Source organism: Bos indicus x Bos taurus, chromosome 19 (assembly GCF_003369695.1).
Source record: "Bos indicus x Bos taurus breed Angus x Brahman F1 hybrid chromosome 19, Bos_hybrid_MaternalHap_v2.0, whole genome shotgun sequence".
Classification (NCBI taxonomy): domain Eukaryota; kingdom Metazoa; phylum Chordata; class Mammalia; order Artiodactyla; family Bovidae; genus Bos; species Bos indicus x Bos taurus.
In genome coordinates this window covers 45,876,458-45,902,595 of record NC_040094.1, presented here as the reverse complement: position 1 = coordinate 45,902,595, position 26,138 = coordinate 45,876,458, and the positions used below count along the sequence as shown (strand labels likewise).

Genomic DNA, 26,138 nt, shown 5'->3' with positions numbered 1-26,138 from the left:
CCCACTAAAGTGTGTACAGGTAAATGGGGTAGGAGGGTTGCTACTCTCCATTCAAGGAATAAATAAGTAAATAAATATTAAACATATATTTGACAAAGAATAAGAGAGCAAATGGGACAAAATTTTAACATCTGGTGAATCTGTATAAGGGGTATATGGAGGATCTCTGCATCTTATTGGAACTCTTCTGTAAGCTTATAACTTTTTCCAAATAAAAAGTTTTAGAAAACAAAAGAACTCTACCCAAACCAGAGCCTTGAAGTTATGATCCTTCTTTTTCCCCCTGCGCTGGACTTGGGCTGGCCCAGGGCCGGCCCACAGAGGACCCTCGGCCGGCGTCCTGTGTGTGCAGGGCCGCACTGGGGCGGGGACGGCGACCCGAAGAGACGAGGCCCGCCGCTGGGGGACACGCCTCGGGCCCCGACATTTTCTGACCCGACAGCTGGGGCGCTCGGTCGCCAATCCAGCCAGGAGTGACTCACCCGCTGGGCTCCCAGGGCGGAGGGGGAGCTCCGCCCCGCAGGGAGGGCCCCGGACAGCAGGTGCCGCTGTTGAGCCGGCGCTGGCAGAACCCTTGCAGGGGCTCAGGCGGGACCTGGAGAGGGTCAGCCATGGGGTGTCTTCCAGAACGCAGCCCACTGGGGTCTGTAAGCAGCCTCGCACATCCTTGCTCCTCAAACACCCTTGCGCTTCCCACTCCCGGGCCCTCAGCGTCCCCGCACCCCCTCCCCCACCTTGGATGTCCCAAGGCAACTCCCTTGGATGACGCCTGATGGAGGAGGGGAGGGGATAAGCAGGAAGACGCTTCAGTCCTTGGCCCTGGTATCCGAGTAGCGAATTAATCCTCCCTTTTTCTCTGTTCCATCTCCCACTCCTCCTCCCCTCCCCCTTTCACTCCCCTCCGCTTAGAGCGGCCCCAGGGCTTTCAAAACTGACGCGCGCACCCCTCAGCCCACCCCCAGCTGCCCTGGGCCTTTCTCCAGGAGTTGTTTTTCCTAGACTCCAGCTCCTTCGGCTGGGTCCAGGGATCAGGGTGGGGATGGAGAGGGGGTGACCGGGTGCTGAGGGGGTGGGGAGATGCCAATGAGTTTATTTTTTCCTGTGTGGAAAGGAGTTGCTCTCACAGCCCTTCTGCGTGGAGGAGGTTGGGGTGAGGGTGGGGGCGTCTTTCCCTGCCTGGGAGGTGAAGCTGGCCCTTTACTCCAGCTCTTCCCTGGCCCTCCCAGACTCGGGGTGAAAGGGGTTTAGAGAGGCCGTTTGGTCCATCCCTCTGGCTGCGGGAAGGACCACTTAATTTCGTGAAGTTCTCTGTCTCCTGGGGGGATGGGAGGAAAGGAGGGGAATACACACACACTTATAGCTGATTCGGGTTGTTGTACAGCAGAAGCTAACACCACATTGTAAAGCAATTGTCCTCCAATTAAAAATAATAAATAAAATTTTAAATAAATAAATTTGAGCTCTTAAAAAAAAGTTCTCTGAATCCTATGTGTTCACTAAGGCCTTCAACAGCCCTTCACTGAGCACCAGCTCTGTGCGAAGTACAAGGAGCCTTGTCTAATGCCAGCACTTTAAATCCTCACTAGGAAAAGAATCCTAACTAGGACCACTTGAGACCAGCACTATTACTGTAAGTTGGCTTGTCCAGGGATCCACCTCAAATCCAGTGGTCCTCTTATTCTTCCTGACACTCTCGGTGATCAGCTTTGGGGTCACCCTTGCACCTCACAAGATGTCTCAGTTACTGTAGTTGTCTTCATGACCCCCTTGACTGAAGACAGTGAAACCTGAGGGCCGTGCTCTAGTCCTCACTATGTGGCCTTGAGGAAGTTCCTTCATTTACTTATTTACCTGTTTATTTATTTGACTGAGCCGGGTCTTAGTCATGGTATGCAGGATCTTTAGTTGAGGTATGTGAACTCTTAGCTGCAGTATGTGGGATCTAGTTCCCTGACCAGGGATCGAACCTGGCACCCCAGCATTAGGAGCACAGAGTCTTAGCCACTGGACCACCAAAGAAAGTGAAAGTGAAAGTGAAAGAGTGAAAGTCACTCAGTCATGTCTGACTCTTTTCGACCCCATGGACTATACAGTCTGGAATTCTCCAGGCCAGAATACTGGAGTGGGTAGCCTTTCCCTTCTCCAGGGGATCTTCCCAACCCAGGAATCGAACCCAGGTCTCCCACACTGCAGATGGATTCTTTACCAACAGAGCCACAAGGGAAGTCCCTCCTTAATTTCTTCAAGTTTAGTTTTCTCACCTGCAAAACAGGGTTAATGGCAGCATACTCCTTATAAGATTGACATGATGTTAAAATAAGATGCATAGAAAATGTTTAGCACAGTAAATTTAGCTTAAAAAAAGGAAGGCCAGCCCCACCAGAAGGGCTAAAATTAAAAGAGCAGACATCAAGCGCTGGCCAAGGATGTGGAGCAAAGGGACTCATACTCACTTGCTAGGGGTGGAAAACCATTTAGCAATTATGCTAATTATATGCATGCAACATGACTCAGCAATTCCGATCTGAGATACATACAGAGGAATGTGTGTGCATGGGCACTAAAAGATTTGTAAAATAATCTCCAGAGAAACCCTCATCATAATCCACCCAAAACAGGAAACAACCCAAATGTCCAGCAGCATCAGAATGAATTCCTGAATTCATGCATTTTAGGATATTTGTGCAGTGTGGAATACTATACAGGAGTGAAAAAGAATTAACACCTGCTCCTCATAGCAACATAGACAAATCTCACAGACATAATGTTGATGGAAAGAAACTGACCACAAAAGAGGTACATACAGCATGTTTATTTTCACAGGACATCCTAAAACAGCTGACTCGTCTACGGTAGAGGTCAGAGATGTGCCCTTGGTGATTAGAAGTGAGGCTCAAGGAGTTCTAGGGGGCTGGTTCTGTTCTGTTTCTTTATTGGGTATAGTTGCACAGGTGTGTTGACCTTGTGAGAATTCATTAAGCTGTACACTTATGATTTGTGCACCTGTTTGTATAAATGTTATACTTCAATAAAAAGTGTTGTTGTTGTTTTAGTTGATAAGTTGCGTCTGACTCTTTTGTGACCCCATCAACTGTAGCCGACCAGGCTCCCCTGTCCATGGGATTTCCCAGGCAGGAATACTGGAGTGGGCTGCCATTTCCTTCTCCAGGGGATCTTCCCGACTCAGGGATCAAACCCAAGTCTCCTGCATTGGCAGGCAGATTCTTTCCACTGAGCCACCAGGGAAGCCCCAATAAAAAGTATATACAAAGATAAAAAAGACAAATGAATTGAGCTACTTGCATCACATCAATAAATCTGAATACATTTTTTTTTTGCACGAAGTCCATATTATGAAAAGATCTGGGTTGTATGATTCATAGAAATTGTAAAAGTACCTAAGACTGCAGTTTGTTTAAGCATACATACCCAGGTCACATGGGGCTTCTCAGGTGGCGCTGGTGGTAAAGAACCCACCTGCCAATGCAGGAGACAGAAAAGATTCGGGTTGGATCCCTGGGTTGGGAGGATTCCTGGGGGAGGGAATGGCAACCCACTCCAATATTCTTGCCTGGAGCATCCCAGGGACAGAGGAGCCTGGTGGGCTATAGTCCATAGGGTTGTAAAGAGTCGGACACAACTGAAGCAACTTAGCACACACACACACGCATGCACCCAGGTCACACAAATAACAGACATGCAAGGGGTGATAAACCCAAAATGCAGAAGAGAAGTTCCATTGTAGGGGGAGAGACGGGCCTCAGGTATACATAAGGAACTTCAATATTTATTTATTTATCTGGCTGTGCCGGGTCTTAGTTGCAGCATGCAGGATGTTCCATCTTCCTTGCAAGGTGCATGCGGGATCTTTAGTTGAGGCATTTGAACTTCCTAGGCATGTCATGTGGGATCTGGTTCCCTAACCAAGGATCGAACCTGGGCCCCCTGCATTGGGAGCACGGAGTCTTAGCCACTGGATCACCAAGGAAGTCTCTGAAGCTACATGATTCCTATCAGGGGTGTTCATTTTATTATTCTGTAACTTTATACTTTTCTGATTGCCTGGCATATCTAAAAGTACTCCTCAGCATTAAAACACAAAAAGAAAAATGAGAAGAGGAGAAATTTGGTCTTATTTGTCTTTGTCTTTCTGGTGCCAATCTAGTGCCTGGCACTCAGCAAATGTTTAGTGAATGAAAGATCTCTTGACCAGGAAAAGCGCTGGAGCCAGAGTTGAATGTCAGGTTTCCCCACACCAAATCCCAAGACCAGGGCACACCAGACACACTGCTTTCCCACCCCCTACCCCAGCCCACCCCCTGCCAATCAGGGGAGGCTGGGAAGGAACAGAAATAACAGAGGCCCCAGCCTCACTCAGCACTCTCAGATCTGAGCTGAATTACAGAATTACTGAATTACCGGGTACAGAGAAGGAACAAAATGACTTCATCAATTGGAACTCTACAAATTGAGAATCTGGTGGCCTAAATTTCTACAAGTCATACTGCCAACGTCGTTTAATAACCTGCTGTTTATCCAAAACCTTTTAAGATGTGTCTACAGGATTGCTCGATTCTTTTTTTTTTTTTTTCTTTTAGATCATGTGTTCTCTCCATGGAACAGAAAAAGGGGGCTTTCTAAGGCAAGGTTTGATAACAGGATTGTGGGATATAGCTGACGAGTGCAAGAGAATAAACAAACAGCCTTCAGCACATGAATTCTTTGTCTGTGAAGAGACGCCACTAATTGCAGATGTGTTTTATCTGTTTGTGAGGCTCTGTGTGGGGTGCAGCCTCTGAGAACAGTACTTCTCACCACTCCAAACCCACCGAAGCGTGCCCAGTCCTGAGAGGGGCTTCTAGGAGTGCAAACAAGGGGCTGCCTCTGCCGCCATCAGCAGAGTTTCAGCGGGTGGTTTCACAGAATTTCATCAGCGTGGTTTTTAAGGAAGAGAAATATGTCCTACCTACTCTGGTGGAAGGCTGATTATTCACTCACCTCCACAGTGAACCGTTTTTGAGGAGTTGTGAGTGACACTGGCGGTGGCTGGAGCTGGGAGAAGCCTGTCTGGGCATCCATCACATTATCACACAACTGTCTGCACAGCAGAAGTGCACCCCACCCCATGCCCACTGACACGCCTGCCAGCAAGGTGTCTGCTTGGCGGCATGGATGAAGATGGGGGAAGCCAGGCTGTACTTGATGGGGGAAAAAAATGACCGTTCTCGAGGACTCTCATTCAGACTATCCTCTTGCCACCAGCATCCTTCACCAAGGTAGACTGCGATCCATTAACCATTACTAATTCACTCATTTGCCAATTTTTTTTCTTTGTTTCTAAGAATTTTTTTTTAAGTTTTATATATATATATTTTTTAATACTGTTTATTTATATGGCTGTGAAGTATCTTTAGTTCCGGCATGTGGAATCTACGTCCCTGACCTGTGATCAGACTCAAGCCCCCTGCTTTAAGATCATAAAGTCTAAGCCACTGGACCACCAGGAAAGTCCCCCATTTACCAATTTAAATTCAATAGGAAGTTCCCTGGTGGGTAAGCGTTATGATTTTGGGCTTTAACTGCTACAGCCCGGGTTCAATCCCTGGTCAGGGAATTGAGATCTCAAAGACCTGTGGCACGGACTAGATAAATACATTTAATAAAATCCCCACTTGCGCCAGCCACTGTGTTAGATGCTGGGGTGACAAAGATGACTAAGAGGGTCGCTACCCTTAGGGTCTCAGAACGAAGCTAACACCTCATTGTGCATGCGTACTTAGTCATGTTCAACTCTGCAACCCGTGGAATGTAGTCTGCCAGGCTCCTCTGTTCATGGGATTCTCCAGGCAAGAATACTCAAGTGGGTTGCCATGCCTACCTCCGGGGGATCCTTCTGACCCAGGGATTGAACTCAAGTTTCCTGTGTCTCCTTGCATTGGTTGGTGGATTCTTTACCATTAAGCCACCAGGGAAGCCCAACATCTCTTTGTGAGTCCATGTAATTAGGGCAGTGCTACAGGGAAATATCACTCCAGTATTCTTGTCTGGAGAATTCCATAGACAGAGGCAGGCTTCAGTTCATAGGGTAGCAAAGAATTGGACACGACTGAGCAACAAACACACATACATACACACACTCAGGGAAATATGGAAGTGAGGTCTCCAGGAGGGCGGGGCTGGCTGCTCGTCTACCTCCCCAAGCTCCTTCCTCTAAGCCTTTGCCCTGCTGTTCTCTCTGACAGTGATGCCCTTTCCTACCCCCACCTGACTGCAAACCTCCAATCCCCCTGCAAGATTCAGCTCCAGATGATAAGCCCTAAAAGCAGGTGGGTGGTTCATCTTGGAGGATGCCATCAGGGAGGAAAACCCTGGGGACTGTTTGTAACGTTTTATTTCCTAAGGAGGAAGTTCATTCTATCATCCTATATGCCTTTCTGTGTCTGAAATATTTCATGGGAATGTATTTTCAAAAGAGAGTCAGTTCGAGCTACACTGCCACCTTGATCCCCACCCCCTGCTATGTTTCCTTGTCAAGAATCAAGCTCAAAAATCCCTTACTGCCAGTCAAAAGCAAAGTCATGTTTCTAAAGATGTGTGGAAATGACTGTCATCAGTCTAGGACCCTGGTTCCCTTTAGGGTGTGGGATGCAATTAGGGAACGATTGCTGCTGGGGCTTCAACAATAACAGCAATACTGCTATTTCTTTAACTGGGTGATGAGGTGTTTGTTTTATGTCTAAAATATGATATAATAAATTGAATATTTAAAAAAGCAACTGTATCCAGAGTGAGAGGAACAGAAAGGAAGAAGAAAGGGAGGAGATTTAGAGGCATTCAATTCCCACCAGGGAAGAGGTACTTCCCCGGTGGTCCAGTGGCTAAGACTGCGTTCCCAATGCAGAGTTGGGAACTAGATCCCGCATGCTGTGGGCCTGGCGAAAAAAAAGAGCAGGGCTTCCCTGGTGGTTTAGTGGTGAAGAGTCAGACTGCCAGTGCAGGACAGACAGGTTAGATCCCTGGTCCAGGAAGATCCCACATGCCTTGAAGCAACTAAGCCCATGCACCACAATCAGTCTGTGCTCCAGAGCCTGGGAGCCACAAGTACTGAGCCCACGTGCCCCAACTACTGAAGGCCTTCTGCCCTACAACCGGTGCTCTGCAGCAAGAGAAGCCACCACAATGAGAAGCCCGCACACCTCAACTAGAGAGCAGTCCCCAGTCTCTGCAACTAGAGAAAAGCCCATGCAGCAATGAAGACCCAGCACAGCCAAAAAAATAAAAATAAAAAGAAGAGCAAAGAGGTGATTTGCCCTCTGCTAGGTGTGGAGGGCACATTGAGTTATCAGGTTTGACCTGATAGCAGAGGGTAGAGAAAAAGGCATAAGGCTGTGTCTTCCTGTAGTAAGCCATGTGGTGGTGGCTGAGGGCATGGATGCTGGAAATGGATCATCTGGGTTCAAGTCCTAGTGCAACCTCTTACCAGCCCATGACATTGGGAAACTTCAGTTTTCTCATCCTGAAAAATGCCCGAGGGGATCAAGTGTGTGATGTAGTGTGTGATGCTCACACTAGTTGGAATCTAGCAAGTGCTGTGTGGTGTAGCATGTGATGCTCAAACTGGTTGGAATCTAGTGCATGCTGGATATTGTTATTACTTGGGTTACCACTGCTTAATCACCCTGAGCAAGTCACTCCAAAACTCAGTTTCCCCATCTGTGAAATGGGAACCTCATCATATCACCCAAATAAACTCATGAATGAGAGTGCTCTGAACACACCATTGTGGTTCATCAACAAGAGGTAGTAGTAGATAAGAAGCTATAGGTTGGGACATCCCTCGTGGTCCAGTGGTTGACAGTCCATCTTCCAGGGCAGGGGATGCGGGTTCAATCTCTGGTTGGGGAACTAAGATCTCACATGCTGCAGGGCAGCTAACCCTGTGTGCCACAAACCACAGAGCCCAAGAGCTGTGAAACCCACACACTGCACCTACAGAGAAGCCCACGCACTGTGACAGAGATTCCACATGCTGCAAATAAGACTTGATGTAGCCAAAAAGTAAATGAATATTTAAAGGGGAAAAAAAGCTATAGGTCAAAATAAAGAACACATGAGAAGGTAAGTGCCGTGAGGGCAGGGGCTGTGTCCATCTAGCTCACTGTGCTATGCCCAATGCCTGGCACGGTGCCCAGCACAGCATAGAAACCCACCATTACGGACTAACTTGAGTCCCGCCAAAAAAAAGACACGCTGAGGGACTTCCTTGGTGGTCCAGTGGTTAAGAATCTGCCTTTCAATGCAAGGGGACACGAGTTCTATCCCTGGTCAGGAGCTAAGATCCCACATGCTGAGGAGCAACGAAGGCCATGCTGGAGACCGAAGAAGATTTTGCATGACATAATGAAGATCACATGTACCACAATAGCCAAAATAAGTAAATATTAAAAAATAAAGTAAAAGGAAGTAAATCTTACAAGAGAGAGAGAGATGCTGAAGTCCTAACCCCTAATATCTCAAAATGTAACCTTATTTGGAAATAGGGCTTTTTTTCTTGGCTGTGGTAGGTCTTCACTGCTGCACGGGCTTTTCTCTAGCTGCAGTGAGCAGGCACCACTCTCCACTTGCGGTGCACGGGCTTCTCACTGCAGTGGCTTCTCTTGTCGGGGAGCATGGGCTCTAGGTGCGCAAGCTTCAGTGGTTGCGTCTCCTGGGATCTGGAGCACAGGCTCAGTAGTTGTGGTGCACGGGCTTAGTTGCTCCGTGGCATGTGGGATCTTTCCAGATCAGGGATCAAATCAGTGTTTCCTGCATTGGCAGGCAGATTCTTTACCACTGAGCCACCAGGGAAGTCCGGAAATAGGGTCTTTACAAAGGTAATCAAACTAAAATGAGGTTATCAGAGTGGGTTCTCATCAACAAGACTTATAAAAGGGTGCACTTGGACACTGAGACAGGCACACAGAGGGAAGATGGAGAATTGGACAGACGTACCTACAAGCCATGAGAGCTAAGTTTCCAACTCTTTAAGACTCTATGGACCGCCAGAACCTAAGAAGAGTCAAGAAAGGTTTCTAATCCTACAGATTTCAGAGGGAGCCTGGCCTGCCCATACCTTGATTGCAGACCACCACTAGCCTCCAGAGCTATAAGACATTACAGTCTAGCCACCCAGTTCATGGTACTTTGTTATGGCGGCCCTAGAAGACGAAGGCACCCAGCAAACATCTGTTGGATCAACAAATGGTGCTTCTAGTGAGACAGGACATCTCTTCATCAACAGAGGAGGAGGCATGTGTGCAGACAGGTGATGGGGAAGGTGCCTCTCCTCTTCTGCCGTGGGTGGGGAGGAGCAGTGGAGAGTACAAGAAGCACAGACTCTTCATCTCTGCACAGGAGAAGCCCACCTGGCCCAAATAAACCTCCCTACCCAGCCTCCACATGGCCTCCTCCCCCTCCCTCTGCTCCAGGAAAGCCAGAAAAAAAGAGGGCAGGAGATAATCAATAAGGCACTAAAAAAGGAAGCAAGGAGAGCATTTGATCCTGAAACTCCCTGCAGACTCATACACAACACCTGCTCACAGACAGATATCAGTAGCAGGAGGTCTATGTAACCCCCAGCCCGGAGCTCCCACCCCACCCTGGCCCAGATGGGCAGAAGCATCATCACACACAAACCGCAGGGGGTTGTGTTGCTGTGAATGTGAGGCAATGGTTCTTTGCCAGGTAGAATTTTCAGAATCTGATGGCTGGAGGCCCCTCAGCATACTTTCTGGTCTCACTTTCTGCCTTTCCTCATGAGCCCTGGCACATCCCATGATGGAGGCTGCAAGTCTCTGGAACAGTTTGACCCCACCCACCTCGGCTGATCAGTGGACATTCCTTCTTCTGCCCATCCCCAGGTCTGCCCCTCAAGGCTGCCCCGAACACCCTGATTCACTGTTTGGCGTCTGCAGATTAGAGGTCATGCTATCTTGGAGTCCTCCTAGGCATGTGGGCAGGTGACAAGCACCCACATGCCTAACCAAGATGAGCTGGGCAGAGAGGATATTCAGAGTTCTTAGAACTCTGGTTCTCAGCTCTCTTGCTGAACCTATGCAACCCCCTTGAAAGCCTTAAAAGCTCCAGTGCCTAGGAGTTCCCTGGTGGTCCAGTGGCTAAGATGCTGTGCTTCCACTGCAAGGGACACAGCTTCCATCGCTGATTGGGGAACTAATATCCTGCATGCCACACATCATGGCCAAAATAAAAAAATTAATTAATTTTTAAAAACTTTCCAATGCCTGTGGCTCAGTGGTAAAGAATCTGCCTGCCAATGTAGGAGACTCAGATTCAATCCCTGGGTCAGGAAGCACCCCTGGAAAAGGAAATGGCAACCCATTCCAGTATTCTTGCTTGGGAAATCCCATGGACAGAGGAGACTGGTGGGCTACAGTCCATGGGGTTACAAAGAGTCGGACATGACTTAGGGACTAAATGGTAACAAATGGCTGGGCTGCACCCCAGAGGAACGAAATCAGAAATTCCAGGGGTGGCACCAAGTCGTCGGAACTCTAAATATCTTTCCCAGGTGATTCCAACGGGCCGTCAGTTGAGAAGCAATAATTTATTGGACAAAGGAGTTCTGTAAGGAGAGGGAACCTGGGGTCCAGCTGGATGGAAACCAGCAGGGGAGCAATCTTATCAAAAGGCTTCTAGAAAAGAAGAATGGTAGTTGCCAGGGGCAGAGGGAGAAGGGATTATTGTTTAATGGGTAGAGTCTCAGCTTGGGAAGTTGAAAAGGAAAATGTTCTGGAGATGGATGGTGGAGGTGGCTGCATAACAATGCAAATGTACTTAATGCCACTGAACTGTACACTTAAAAATGGTTAAAGACTATAAGAGAGGGTCACAGGTTTAGAAAGATATTTAATTCAGCCTGAAGATAGGATATTAAATTAGGTAATGTCTAGAACTCTCTCACATGCTTGCTTCCTTCCACAATACCTGTATCTGTGCCTATATTTGCATATCTATCTATATCTTTATATACAGATATTCAATACATAAAGATATGCTTTGGGGAGAGGATCCGAACATACTGCTCTTTTAAAAACTATATCATTAATTTCTTTGGCTGCATCGGGTCTTAGTTGTGGCACAAGGAATCTTCCTTGTGGTGCATTAGCCCACGGACTCTAGAGCAGGAGGGATCAGTAGTGTCAGCCTACAGGGAGGATAACCAAGTGTGGCATATGGTATCTTAACTCCTTGACCAGAGGTTGAACCCACGTTCCCTGCATTGGAAGGTGGATTCTTAACCACCGGACCACCAGGGAAGTCCTCAGACATGCTGCTTTTGAATGTACTCTAGAAAAAAATTTAAATCTAAGAATTTCCAATACTTTGGCCACCTGATGCGAAGAGCTGACTCATTAGAAAAGACCCCGATGCTGGGAAAAACTGAAGCCAGGAGGAGATGGGGATGACAGAGGATGAGATGGTTGAATGGCATCACTGACTCAATGGACATGAGTTTGAGCAAGCTCCAGGAGATGGTGAAGGAGAGGCAAGCGTGGCGTGCTGCAGTCCATGGGGTCACAAAGAGTCAGACAAGACTGAGTGACTGAACAACAACAAAGAAAATCCAGGAATCTTCATTGAAAGAAGGGTAAGGAGAGAGAATAGAGCTATCAGATAGTAAAGATATTAAGTAGCAGTCAGATTTTTTTTTAACATGACTGGTTTATCAACAAGTGAATTAGTGGAAGAGAAAATTCACACATGCATTTGTAAAGGTATTTGATGACAAAGAATTTCGAATTGTGATGAAAAGAATTTTTCAATAGTGTGAAGATGTGGGGAATTCATCTGGTGGGAGAGGAGGGAGTTAAAAATAAGGCCTCCAGCATCTGAAACCTGGGGTGGGAGTGGGGAGAGACAACTGAGGAGGGGAAGCTGAGGGGGCCCTGGGAATGGGGTGAGTCCACAAACACAGCTGATGTGGCTTACAAGTGAGGACAGTTGGACTAGGGGCCCAGAGGGAAAGATCTGTTTATCAAAGGCCCCAAGAGGGAAATGGTTGAGGCTGGGACAGAGAAGCGGAGGAAGGGAGGTCTAGCGAGGGAGGACGGAGGGGCCGACAGTAAGAAAAGAAGGCAGCCAGCCGAGCACCCACCGGGTTTGGTTCTGGGCATGGCTGTGAGAGAGCTTTCAGCTTCCCCGTGTCCTCACTCAATGATAAAGGAGCCTGATGGCTGACTGGGCCTCTGTGGGCCTAAGGAGCACCCCACAGAGGGCGCTAGAAGGATCAAGAGACAGGACAGGGACTTCTCTGGTGGTCCAGTGGTTAAGACTCCAGGCTCCCAATGCAGGGGGCCCAGGGTTCAGTCCCTGGTCAACCAACTAGATCCTCTGTGCCAATAAGGATCCCGCAGGCTGCCACTGGGACCCAGTGCAGCCAAATGTTTAAAAGAAAAAAAAAGAGAGACAGACAGACAGAACAGATAAAATGCCCCAAACGATGGGCTGTGGCCGAGTCCAGCCCTGGACACCTTCACAGTGTCTCCTCACAGCTTTGTCTCCTTGGGAACTTCCTCTTCGAGCCACTGGACTCGGTTAGGGACAGAGCAGGGGAGGGGGCCCTACCTGGTCATCCTGAGGAAGGAGACAGCAGGCATCCAGAGGGCTGATCTGGGCGTTTCCATCTTGGAAGGGTTCCTGGGGTGGGGGGGAATCTCTCTGGCAGGTGGTCTCTGGAATGTCCAGGCCCACAGGCAGCCAGGACACAGCGGCCAACTGGGGAACCAGCTGCTCAGTCTGGCCCCTGCCAGGCCAGCCCTGTGCAGTCCCTTCGCTCCCCTAGACCCACAAGCTCCTTTCTCTTTGAGGGGGCAGGGATGGAGGTTCAACCAGGGAGAAATAGGTGAACTGAGCCCCGTGGAAGGCAACAATCATATCTCCCTCATTCGGGGAGACAGGAAAGAGGCTTCTCACACCCACCTGTCTTAAAGACTTGGGGTCCAGGCAACCCCTTGGTCCTTACAGGAGCTGTCATCCTAGGGAGGCCAGTGGAGGACAAAGATGAGGCAAGTGGGGAGAGAGGAACTCCCAAGAACCACCTTGGTTTATGTGGTTTAGTGGCTAAGTCTAGCAGGCTGCCGTCTATCGGGTCGCACAGAGTCGGACACGACTGAAGCGACTTAGCAGCAGCAGCAGCAGCATGTCTGACTCTTGGTGATACCATGGACTGTAGCCTGCCAGGCTCCTTTGTCCATGGGATTTCCCAGGCAAGAATACTGGAGTAGGTTGCCATTTCCTCCTCCAGGGGATCTTTCCCACCCAGGGACCGAATCAGGGTCTCCTGCATTGCAGGTGGATTTTTTTTTACCAAGAATTTACCAAGAATCACCTTGGACTGGAGCTATTCACTTCAGGATTACACAGTGTTCCAGAATGTAGTAAAATTTGTAGCTGCTTCCATTTAAGAGCACCTCCCACACAGCTGGCATTTCGCTAAGCCCTTAACTTACTTTATCTCTTTGAAGACAGGAGGACACTGTGGTCAAGAGTTCCAGAACACAATCAGACTGAACCAGCTGCCACTCCAGTGCAGCAGGAGTTATGTGGCCTTGGGCAAGTTTCTCAACCTCTCAGAGCTGAAGTTTCCTCATCTCATGCCTCTGACCCCAAACTGCGGTATTACACCGTCCCCTGGGGCCATCTTCACTGCCTGGGCCTGGCAGGAAGGAGCCAAGAGGATCAAAGAGGAATATTTTTCAGGTCAGGCTCCACAATCCCAGACAGAAGCCTCCAGACAAGGGTATGATCTGAAGGCTGAGGATACTAGACTGGCCTGAAGTCCCCCAGGCCGGTGAACAGGGGAGGGGAGGCCCCTGAATTAGGAGCAGAACTGGGATCTATCACAGACCTCGGGGGGTTTCCCAGGTGGCTCAGTGGTAAAGAATCTGCCTGCCAATGCAGGACACAAGGCGATGTGGGTTCAGTCCCTGGTTCAGGACGATCCCCTGGAGGAGGAAATGGCAACCCACGCCAGTATTCTTGCCTGGATTTTCCAGGGACAGAGGAGCCTGGCGGGCTGCAGTCCATGGGGTCACAAAGAGTCGGACATGACTGAGCATGCACACACAGGCCTCGAGACTCCTGGCCCAGTGCTCCCTCGACCATAGGCCCTCAGAGAATCCGCTTTTGACGTACAGACCCCAGGTGACTAGGTTTTTCCTCTTTTCTCTACCCCAGAATACCCAGAATAAGTAAATCCATAGAGTCAGAAGGCAGATAGGTGGTTGCCCGGGCTGGAGAATGGCGGGAATGGGTATGGGGCTTCCTTTGGGGCTGATGATGTTTGGAACTATTGTAGATGGAGCTGGCAGTTGTATACATTGGGAAGGTACTAAGTGCCACTGAATTGTTCTCTTTAAAATGGTTGATTCTATGTTAGGTGAATTTCACCTCAATTAAAAATAAGGGTGTCTGGGCTTCCCTGGTGGTCCAGTGGTTGAGAATCCATCTGCCAATGCAGGGGAAACGGGTTTGACCCCTGCTCGGGGAAGATTCCACATGCCCAGGGGCAACTAAGCCCGTGCACCACAACTGTCGAGCCCATACACCTAGTGCCCACACTCTGCAACAAGAGAAGCCACCACAGTGAGAAGTCTACGCACCACAACTGGCAAGTAGCCCCATTCGCTGCAACTAACAAAAGCCCTCGAGACACATCGAAGACCCGTTGCAACTAAAATAAAATAATTAATTTTTTAAAAAGGGTGCCTGGGGAATTCAGCAGTGGTCCAGTGGTTAGGACTCTGCACTTTCACTGCTAAGGGTGCGGGTTCGATCCCTGGTCAGGGGACTAAGATCCCGCAAGCCACTAAGGCGCAGGCAATAAATAAATACAATAAATTTAAAAACCATAAGGGTTGCTACAGGTAAGAGATTACAGGAAGAGCAGGCAAGTGTCAAGGCAGGAAGGTGAAGGAGGGCCTGAGCTGTGAGGGAGGGAGAAGGATGTTGGAGAGTTACAGAAACAGGGACATTGGCGGGGTGGTGGTGGGGGAGGCTTTCCTAGGCTGCCAGGGAGGTGGTCTGGAGAATGTAGTTGGTTGAGGAAGCAGAGCTGGATCCTGTAAACTTGGGAGCCACTGCCCTTTAGAGGACGGAGGGAGAACCAGGAGAGGGAGTCGGGCAGGCGCTTTGAGCGTTTGCTTCCTCTCAGACTTTAGACTGGAAGCTCCTGGGGGTGGGGGCAGGGACCTCATTTTCGCTGTTTTTAATTTTCTGAGCAGAACGTCATCAAGGTAGGCAATTCCTTTAGAAACCCTGACACCAATGGAATGAAATCAAACACGTTAAGCAACAGGAAGATCACCCACCGCCCACCCACACCCTCACGGGGGAAGTGAGGCTGGCACTGGGCTGAGTGCGGGAGCCACCTCCGAGCAGCAGGGGGGCTCCCAAGACTTCCCAGGGCCAAGAGGCTACCCCTCACCCCTTGCAGGTCCCAGAGCCCTCAGAGGGCAGCACCCACCGAGGGTCTGGGATGGGGGAAGGGGCTGGCTGAGCACCTTGGGCTCCTTTGTCAGACCCAGGAAGGAGAGTGGGGGCAGCTACAGGAAGCAGGGGGGTGAGGAGCTCCCTCCGGAATCTATCCCCCCACTTCCCTCCCCTCCAGCTTTGCACAGCTCCTGCACATGCTCAGTGTGCCCTTGAATTGGGTTGGCTGGGGGAGGGCATTGACTGGCACCCCCACTTAAAGGGCCAGTGCCATCCTTGCCTGTGCCCAATGGGGCAATGGGGCAATGGGACCTGGCCACCCTCTTCACTCACACTGAACAACTTCATCTTGACCCCCATTCCCCTTTCCTGGCAAGCTCCTCCTGCCCTGTCACCTCTTATTCCCTGACCCCACCGCAGGTAGGGACTGTCCATTGGACACAAGGGTGTCCACCTTAGGTGGGGAAGAGAGAAGGCTCCCAGACTAGGGGTATGCAGTCTCTCCTGGGAACTATCTGCCCCTCTGGGCCTCCATCCCCCAACCCAGGAGACAGAGAAGGTCCTGGAAAGCAAATGAGCTGGAGGGAATGAGGCCCTGGGCATCTGCTCTGGAAAGGCCTGGAGAGGAGAGAGGAGTGTCCAGGCCCAGCTTGCCCAGCAAACAGGGTGATGGGGGCTGTAACCTGGAGCTTCCTCACCGAAGTGGGCTCCTGGGAGAGGGAAAAGCAGGGAGGCAAAAAGAAACCACAGCACAGAGCTGGCTCCGCCCAGTGCTGAGGGTTAGGGGCACTGAGGTCAGGGACCCCATGGGGGTAGGGAGCGATACTGACTCTTCACCGATCCTTCTCAGCCCCTCCTGACACTCTCCCAGCTCACACCCTTCTCTTTTTTTTTCTGTTTTCTTGCCCAATCCTGGGCCCCACTAGCCTTGGAAAAATTACCCCACCTCGGTGTGACCCTGACCCAGAGCCCTTCAACCATTGTGTATGTGTGTGCTGGCATTATGGCAGCTTTTCGGTCTCCAGGCTCCTCAGCTCCCTGGCCGAGAAAGGCCAAAATCTTCACCTGTCCCCTCCCCCATGTGCAACTCCTGCCTGCTCAGGGACACACCCCCAGCACCCTCTCCCTCGACACTGCTCCCACACCCCTCCCCCTACACTCTCAAGTCCTCTGGAATCTTCTCTCCCCTCCTAGTTACTTTTACACACACACACTCACACACACAGAGGCCTCCCGGTGGGTAAACAACTCTGTCCTGGCCCTGGCCCTCCCCTTTCCCTCTGGCTCCATGCTGAGGAATGCAGCCGCTGGGAGGCTGCCTGCGCCCTGCCCAGGGGCCTTCAGGCCCTTGGCTAGCGCCCCCCAGGGGAAGGCCAGCCTAGGACCAGCTTTCCTGGAACCCAAAGTGGCTTCCTCTCTGAGCCTAGGGCTTTCCGTCTGCAAAGTGGAAACGATCATTCCCCCAGCCTTTTCCTGACAGAGCTGTCTGGGCTCAGAGGGGAGAGGGCTAAGACTCAGCCAGGGCTGGGGTCGGGGGAGACCCCAAAGATGGGAGATTCTGCCCTCATAAAAACCCATCCCTTCCTAGAATCTGTTCTGGCCTTGCTTCTGGTAGAAGACGCTGGTGAGGCCTGGGTGTGGCAGGGTAGAAATGAAAGTTATCCTGGCAACACAAGGGGTTTGTCAACATTTCCATCCCAGCAGCTCCCAGGCCTGAGCCCTTCTCTCCCTCAACGTGGCCTGTCAAGATGAGTTTTCCTGAAACGGAGGTTAGGCTGGGCCAGCCAGGCTTCCACCACTCCCTGAGCACGGTGGCAGAGCCAACACACGCTGGTTGACTAACTTCCCCTCCACCACCGCAGCCTGACACTCTGCAGCCACAAGAACAAGAGACAAGATGCCTGGGGAAGGGTGGGTCTGAGTGTGAGGGGGCGTGTGAACTCGATTCAGAGCCCATACTGCTGGTGTGTTGGTGGCATATCCGGGCTGACTCAGCTCTCCATTAGACAGACAGGTGAGGGGCTCACCTCCGAGGGAATTAACCACACAGGTGATTAAGCTAAAGGAGCAGGGATGCACAGGTGCACAGCAGGCCTCCAGCTCTTCTAAGGATCAATCCCCTGTCCCACCAGCCTTGGGGTTATTTTCCATCAGGAGAAAATCTCCCTTGAGCGTTTACATGTAAAGTGCCCTTCTCGGAGGTCAGAGGTCAAACCTGACAACTCACCTCCTGCTGAGAGACTGGAGGGGGGGCATTTAGGGAGACTGTTAAGGACAAGGAGACACAAGGTCCCCAGACCTTGTCTAGCCCAGCCCTCTACACTGTGGAGAGAATAGGGAAAACACAGGGAGCCTGGGAATAAACCCTGAAGAAACCCCTGGCCTTGAGCCCAGGCCTTTCTCCTCCAGGGAAACTCCCAGTTCCTCAAGGCAATCTGGCATCTTAAGTCTGGCTCTGGCTGAACCTGGTGGTTCCCTCCCTCCTCTGCCTTCCCCTCTCTAAAACCTTCAGAGCAGTTGATGGCTCCTGGATACATGGAGCAGATTTCAGGCAACCAAGACACGGAGAAGCCCCCAGGGCAGGGGTCTCCCAGGCTTGAGGCAGCCCCAGGCCTCTCTGGGAAGAATGGGCTTTGATTCTGTCTCACAGCAGCCCTAGTGAAACCAATGCTAGTCACTCCCATGTGATTTCACCAAAATCATTTAATTCCTTTGTGAAAAGTAACATGACATCCAAGAACAAATTGTGGACATGACAAGGTAGAAGCCTGAGCCTGTATTGGCTGTTCTCAGGGAGAGCAGGGAGACTGAGACCTGTCTCCTTAAGACTCAGCTGGCCTGAGGGTACACTCCTTGAGTCAGCCTGGCTGGGGCAGGGGGCACCCCTAGCTGCCTGGCTGCCCACCACGGCGGCCACCTTCTCGGTTCCACATCTCATTCTCCTGCCGAAGTCGCTGGTTCTCCGTCCGGAGCCTCTCTACCTCGGCAGCCAGTTCCTCCACTTGGTAACAGGGGCGCCAGTTGGTGCATCCCCGCAGCTGCCGCAGCCTCCTCATCTCCTCCTCAGCTTGGGACAGCCGCCTCTCCAGATCCAGGTAGTCTCGCACCAGTTCCTCCTTGCTGCGGCCCTGCAGGCTCTCAGTGTGATACCGCTCGTAGGCCTCGGAGAAATCCTTCTGCTGGAACTCCCCACGAGCACGGCCCTGCCCGTCACTGTCCCCGGCCTCACTCTCCCCGCTGGAGCCTGGGTGGGAGGCCCCCTGGGGCACATCCAGGTTGGGCTCCTCGGGGTCTCGGTCATTCATCAGGAACTGGGTGGTGTTGTAGGGTGCTACAGGCTGGCCTTTGGCGAACATCTCCTCTCGGACCCGGGAGGCCCGCTGGCTCTGCCTCTCGTCCCGCTGTTGCTTTTCAGCCCAGCTGAGCTCCAAGTAGGGCCGCCAGTGCCTCTTGCGCTTTGAGGGCCGCCGGCGGTGTTTCTTCCGGGCCAGCATGGCCTCTGCGGAACAAGCCCCTAGGCTCTGGGTGCGGGGACTCCTACCATTCCAGCCCAGGCCACCGCCGGCCCCAGGACGGTCTTCCTCCTCTGAGTGGCTCTCCATCCGAGGGGTCAGGGGCTGGGAACCTCCAGGGTCATGAGGCTCAGGGGATGTTCGGGGGCTCCCACAAGTGCCAGAGATCTGAAGAGAGAGGACAAAGGAGGAAGGATCACAGACGGCCTCTCCCCAGTGGTGGAATCCTTCTCTGTTCACCTAGCCTGAATCCAACCTGCACACACCCAGCTCGCTTGGTCCCTCTCTAGCCTCACACCTTCTACAACCATCTATCAGTTTATGGGCTTACCTGTCTACTGTCTGTCCTCTAACCCTCCCCCAAGCAAACCCATGCTTGGGTTTGGGGAGACCCAGAATCTTGCCTGCATATCTCACTCTGTAATGTCAATACCTGCAACAGTATCTGGCATAGAGTAAACATTCAATAAATACTCTGAAACGGGATGGAAAGTTGCTCATGATGTATTTGCTTGATCAGAAGCCCAAACAGCACTTGCTCTTCCCTCTTTAGAAAGCTTCTCTTACATGGATGGGCCCAGAAATTATTATACTGAGTGAAGTAAGTTAGAGAAATATCATGACACCCCTTAAATGTGCAATCTAGAAAGAAATGATACTAGTGAACTCACCTAGAAAACAGAAACAGACTCACAGACTTAGAAAAAGAAATTTTGGTTGCTGTGGGAAGGATAGTAGGGAGGGATAGTTAGGAGTTTGGAAGGGACATGTATACACAGCTATATTTAAAATGGACAACCAATAAGGACCTACTGTCCAGCACACAGAATTCTGCTCAATGTTATGTGGCAGCTTGGATGCTAGGGGAATTTGGGGGAGAATGGATACATGGATACGAATGCCTTGTGTGTGCTTAGTCGCTCAGTTATGCCCAACTCTCTGTGACCCCATGGACTGTAGCCCGCCAGACTCCTCTGTCCATAGGAGTTTTCAGGCAAGAATACTACAGTGGGTTGCCATTTCTTTCTCCAGATTTTCCCGATCCAAGGATCGAACCCATGCCTCCTGTGTCTCCTGCACTGCAGGTGGGTTCTTTACCACTGAAGTCCAGGTGACGCAAGTGGTTAAAAAAAAGCTGCCTGCCAATGCAGGAGGCATAAGAGACGTAGGTTCTATCCCTGGGTCAGGAAGATCCTCTGGAGGAGGGCATGGTCACCCAATCTAGTATTCTTGCCTGAAAAATCCCATGGATGGAGGAGCCACAGCATCACAAACAGTTGAAGACAACGGAAGTGACTTAGCACAGCACACACACATGTATCGCCGAGTCCCTTTGCTATTCACCCGAAACTATCACAATAGTTAATCAGCTATATTCCAAAACAAAATAATTTTTTTAAGAAGAAAATGAAAACTTACCTTTCAGGCAAAGCTAGTTTCCTGGCAAATGCCCTGTACTATCCCACAGAACCCCCTTTTAGAAAGGCCCCAAGCTTAGCGCTTTGCTTAATCTCTGCTGTCACTGTCTTGAACTTCTTAGGAATTTTGAATTAGAAGCCCCACAATCTATGTGGCCAATCCCGCTTCCAGCTATCTGCATAGCTGATTCTTTTTCGTCCCTTAAGGTTTAGTTCCAATGTTAGCTCTTCAGAGGCCCTCCCTGACCATCCTATCTATGTGGCCCCCTCCTCCCCTTCCTAGTGATTCCCTGATATGTGACAGTTAGTGTCCCACTTAGCATTAGCACATTACTATTTACCATCTTTCTCTCCCCTAGAAGAATGGGTCCTATCTGTTTGGTTCATCACTGTGTCGCTATGCATGGCTCAAGGTGAGTGTTCAATAAATACATATTTAATGACATAAGCCCAGAAGGGGGTGGGGGGACCCAAAAGATATCAGAACATGAGACTCTCTTTTCTGTCACTCCAGGGTGAACGGAGTGTATTTATTCCAGGCAGAAGTTGGAGGGCCAGGAAAGCACTAGGGAGAGGAAGGGCCAATCTCCAGTCTGTAGCCCTGAGAATTCTAGAACTTATCTAAGAGGTGGAAAGGATTCTGTCAAGAGTGTGTGTGTTCATGGCATCTGTTTATCTCTGTCGGGGTGAGGGTGGGAGTACTGAGTGTGGGGGGGAGGGGAATGAATTGCTAGAAGTTTGTGGTTTGGGGAATTCTAATAATAACTACTAGCATTAGAACAGTGTTTTATAATGTTTAACACATTATACGTTGTGTTCAGGGATATCTGAGCATGGGTCTATTCAAGCATAGGGTTTGTCCTGGGAGGTGGACACGGTCCTATAAGAGCTGGAGGAGTGTTAACATGCATTTGGGAGACCCCAAAGTCCTCTTCATAATTTGGGATGGGGTATTTTGGGGGGGTGTGTGTATGTTGTTGGTTGTGTTGTATTATTACTTTACCTGCAGAGAGAGTATCAATGACAGGCTGTGTCTCCACCAGTGTCTTGGGCAAACTGAGAGCTTCTGCTCCATCCAGGAAGAGGCAAGGCCACTGGGAAGTCTGAGCTGCGGGGCTTACTTGCGTGTGCACAGTCATCCACCCATTCCCAGCCCTTAGCAAATGTCCTGCAGGAGCTTACCCCCACCCAAGCCAGCCCTGCCCTCAGCCCCACATGCCGCCTCCCTCCTAAAGGCCTGTCCCTCTACCACCATTACCACTACTGCAGGTAAGCTGTGTGATCTGGATGACTCATTTGCCCTCTCTGAACCTGACATGCCATGTACTCCAAGTTAAATAAATCCAGAAAATATACTGGAGGTAGCTAGGTATGGAGGGTCAGAGGGTAAGCATTCCCTCCTTACCTATAGGTAGCTGAGGACTAGGGGAAAAGAATGGGCAAGGTGGGAGCGGTGAGACAGCACACAGGTTGGGAGGCTTTGGGCTCCTGCTGTTGATCAGAAGGTGATGTTCTCTGAGGGCCTGATACAATCTGACTCTCCCCTCTCTCCTGGGTGATTTTCTACCCCCGAAACCCAACCTAAATTACAAACCAATGGCTCAAACTCTTCTCCCTGCTTCAGACTTGGTTCTCAGCCTAGACAAAAATGCAAGGCAGGGTTCTGTTGTTTAAGGCCCTAAGCTTAAATCCTAGGTCTTCTGCTTGCTGGCTGCATGATTCTAGAAAAGGCACTTCAGGGGACTTCCCTCACAGTTCATGCTTCCACTGCAGGAGGTGGGGGTTTGATCCCTGGATTCCTGGTAGGGGAACTAAGATAGGAAAAGGCTGCCTGGCCCGGGCAAGAGGAGGGGAGGTGTGGAAGTAGGTAAGCATTGACAGAAAAGCATTTTTTGAGATAGCATCTGGCATGTTTCTCAGTGCACAGTAGGACTCATTTAAAAAATACTGGTTTCCCAAATCCACCACCACATCTGAGACAAGAAGCCACAATCCCAGTTGGCAGGATCCACCTTCAGGGCACTAAGGTGGTTGGGAGAATGGGGCTTACCTTGGCCTCCTCCAGGGCAGCTGGTGGTGGTTGGTTTGGAGAAGCCACCTTCTTCTGTTCCCAATCTTTCATCAGAGGCCTTTAACTAGTGACACCTGCTTTAAATAACACAAACTTAAGTCCAGAAGGAGAATTTTCAGGAGGATTCTGGCTGCCCAGCAAATTTTTACCAAGGCAGAGGCAACCATTTTGTAGCATCAGACCTACATACCCTCATTTTCAAATAAAGGGCAGGAAGGCTGCCTCCACCCTGGTTTTCACACCTCCAAGCAGGGAGGGGGTCAAATGGGGATCAGGGAACCATCTTTCCAGCCCTGTTCCTCAGGTCCCAGGCCAGGGCTTACATCTTATTCTTCTGAAAGTCACCGAGGCCAAAGCAAGCAGCTAGGCAGCTACAGAGGAGAACCAAAGAGGGGGAAAAGACAGCCTGGGGAGGCAAATATACAGCAATGATCTGGAGAGGCAGGGAGTGGAGTGGGTCAGTGGCTCTGACAAGCCTGAGGAGGAGTCCTTTCCCCACTGCCTCCAGAGGCCCCCATCTTGACTGCAACCCCCCACCTCCATTCTGCGCTGGGCTCCAGAAGTCAACGCCCCAAGAGACACGACTGAGACCTGGGCCCAGCCTGGGACTGAGGCCCTTTCATCTACAGGGTTTGGCCGGCTTCCCTCCTCCTTCTCAATGGCAAACAGAAGAAAGGGGCAGTGATGTCTTCGCGCTATAGACAGCTGGGAGGGAAAGCCAACTGGGATAAGGATGGATTCCTTGGAAAAGGGGAAATGATCCGGGAAGGAGATTTTGCAAAGGCAGAACTGACCTATTTGCTGTCAGGGGCTATGCACAGGACTACGTCTGTGTGTCTTTCTGTGCGACCGCCTGTCTGTGCAATTCCAACGCCTCAACCCTACCCACTACTGCAGCTCTGGTGAAGCCGCTCAGGCACTGAGCTTGGGGGGAGGAGGGGAGGAGGGGAGGAGGCCCTTCCCGGGGGCCCCCTCCCCCCACGGCCCCGCCCGGCAGCGCGGTCCCTGCTGGGGGTTGTAGTTCTTCTACCTGGGGAAGCAGGATCAAGAGCCTGTCACGTCAACAAGCACACAGAAAACTCAAAACCCATCTACCCTTTCGCGAGCGGCATCCCGCGCTCATCGATGTCTCCTTTGATTGGTCCATTCACCTGTCAATATTCTTCCGTTCGTCAACGATTAGCTGTGCGGAAGCACAATCAGACCCGCCTTCCCTACCTCAATTAAAGAGTTCATTGATGGCGTTAATCTTTACTGGGCAGAAAATAGATCCGGCTGAAGGGGGAGGGGCTTGGGCGCGGAGGTATCCTCGGCCCTAGAGGCAGGCGACGAGAAGGATCGGTGGCCGCCGCCGCCATTTTGGGCTGGGAGGAGGCAGCGGAGGGACTCGCTGCGCAGTGAGAGCACCCCATGGGGGGTGGTCCGGGCGCGGGGAGAGGCCGGGCCGAGTGGGCTGCCTGAAGTGGCGGCGCCGGGAGACGGCGGGGAGTGGGACCGGGGGCCGAGGGGGTGCAGGTTTGAGTCTCTCCGGCCGGGCCCGGTCCTCAAACCGTCCCGGCAGCCCCGCAACCTCGCCTCTCACAGAGGGCGGGGTTCTTGGGTAATTACCCCAAATTTCCCGAGACCCCAACTGGGGAGAGACCGGGTGAAACGACTACCCTTTGCTCCTACCACGGGGGCTCTGATCCTGAGGCCGAACTCCGCTAAGTTCTTTCCCCCACCCCCATGCGGCCTGGGTATGGCGGCGAGGCCCGGCGGAGCGGGACCCCCACTTCGATGGGCATGGTGGGGGTGACGCCACATTCCAAAGACTGGCGCCGCGGGGGCGGGTGGAGGTTGCAGCTCCGGCCGCGCGTCCCTTTGGCGTGGCAGTCAGCTGGAGGCTCCAAGTCCGGAGAGCCAGGCGCACCCATCATCTCCCTCCATGCACCAAGGCCACCCCGCGGCCAGGGCTGTGAAAAGGAACAGCCTTCCTCCTACCGTAGCAACCACTAATTGTCCCCAGGGACCAGCTAGTTCGCGGCACGTGCAAATCTCTGAGCGCTCTTGCCCTTGAGATTCCTTCTGTCCAGCCCCGATTCTCAGAACGACCTGACCTCGCACGTCGCCAGCCGCTTTGGGAAACTCCAAAAGTGTGCTGTTCTCTTGAAAGTTTACACCAAAGCGGGGTGGGGTTTTGCCCTTTGCAAAGTTGGGACACAAAGTAACTTGGGAGTCGCCACTGTTCTGGGAATAAAAGTGGAGTGGCCCATTTCGGTTGCTTCAGGAACATCTGTTTGCATTTTGAAATCTGAGCCATAACTTTTACCAAAACCTTTGGAGAAAAGGCCGCCCTCCTAAAGGAAAAAAAGAACTAATTCCAATGTAATCTTTTTAAGACTACAGATTCTTTCCAATTTAAAGAACTTTTCTCCCACAAAGGAAGCAAAATGGGGGAGTATTTTGCCACTAATGCATTGTTAGTGGGGAGCCTCCGTTTTGAAATTCCAAGTAATTGAAAGTCACTTCTATGGATCCCAGATGACCCCCAAAATAGAAATTGCAGTTTTGAGCTACTTCATATGTGTGGTGTTTGAGGGAGTAGGGGAAACCTGCTTTGAAAAAAAAATAAAACCACCTTTTATTACAGTTGTAGCAGCAGCTTAAGGACTGAAGATTGATGTGAAATTTTTTTCTTGAATTGCAGATGAAACAATTTTGTTTCTTACTGCTTGAAATCTAAATTCAGAAAGATTCATAGTTCAGGGGTTGCTTAATGTTGTTGCTAAAAAGTCAGGGAAAATTATGCCCAGGTAAAGTAGAGATAGTGACTGGGTAGTGAACTTTTATCTTTGAGAGTATCTTGTGGTGCAGCTCATGGCTGATCATGGTCAAATCGTTCCTAAGTATTTGGCCTTCATAGCAAAGTTTTTTCAGAGCTGAAGTCCTGTTTCTCCTATTAGTAATTTTTTAAGTTGTAAGAGTGACAACTCCAGAGCTTTAATTATGTTCTGTTTGTCCCTGGGATGTTCTTAGAGAAAGTCTTAGAATTGGATTGCCAAAACATACGATCACCTTGGATACATTATTAATCTAAAATATGAGCCACTTATCCTAAATAAAGATTTAGTACACTTGATTCATGCTGTAGGTTGACTTGGCCTACCTCATATTCACTTTACACTCTTCAGATCAAGAGAAGATACCAGTTTGGAAAAGCTGACACTTAAGTTGGTGGGAGTTAAACAGTTCTAGCTGAAAGGGGCTTTAAAGCTTATCTTTGTGGTTCAGTTGTCAAGAATGTAATGATGGGGGATCTCAGACTTGTGATTCATCCTCCGTTGTGAAGTATTCTAGTTAAACATTTGGAAGCTACTAAGGAGAGTACTCTGCCAGTTGCAGAAATTTTACTCATAAAGTGGAAAGCTTATTGTCTTTTGAGGATGACCCATATGCTTTTCCATTCCTCGATAAGAAAAGTTGGGAATAAAATCAGTTTGTTATTGGTCCCTTGGTTACCTACTGAACGAAACACAGGACTGGAAGTTAGGAACTCCAAGTTCTGTTTCTGTGTGTGCTACCACAGACTTGGTTCACTTGGCCAGGAGCCAAGCCCTGAAGATGAGGCCAAACTGGTCATTTTGTTGCTGAGTCTATTGTTTGTCTAAT

General features: G+C 50.5%; 2 protein-coding genes across 9 annotated transcripts in view; both read right to left on the bottom strand.

Annotated features, from left to right (window-relative positions):
- Positions 1 to 956, bottom strand: part of FMNL1 (formin like 1) — a 43,804-nt gene extending 42,848 nt beyond the window's left edge. Inside the window, exon 1 of the mRNA XM_027517771.1 lies at positions 483 to 956. The gene's annotated coding sequence lies outside the window, so the exon portion shown is untranslated. The remainder of the gene's footprint in view (positions 1 to 482) is intronic.
- Positions 957 to 18,174: 17,218 nt separating this feature from the next.
- HEXIM2 (HEXIM P-TEFb complex subunit 2) lies at positions 18,175 to 24,635 on the bottom strand. Of its 8 annotated transcripts, none has more exons than XM_027517295.1 (4): positions 24,471 to 24,628; positions 23,586 to 23,708; positions 22,470 to 22,567; positions 18,175 to 19,169 (listed from the first exon to the last, which is right to left on the bottom strand). In XM_027517295.1, exons 3-4 carry the CDS (start codon positions 22,539 to 22,541, stop codon positions 18,375 to 18,377), a joined length of 867 nt encoding a protein of 288 aa, XP_027373096.1. In that variant the 5' UTR covers positions 22,542 to 22,567; positions 23,586 to 23,708; positions 24,471 to 24,628; the 3' UTR covers positions 18,175 to 18,374. The 8 variants fall into 8 exon arrangements, with proteins under 8 accessions (XP_027373096.1, XP_027373097.1, XP_027373094.1 ...); XM_027517296.1 differs by having other exon boundaries at positions 22,470 to 22,564; XM_027517293.1 differs by lacking the exon at positions 23,586 to 23,708 and having other exon boundaries at positions 22,470 to 22,564; positions 24,471 to 24,635.
- Positions 24,636 to 26,138: the final 1,503 nt, after the last annotated feature.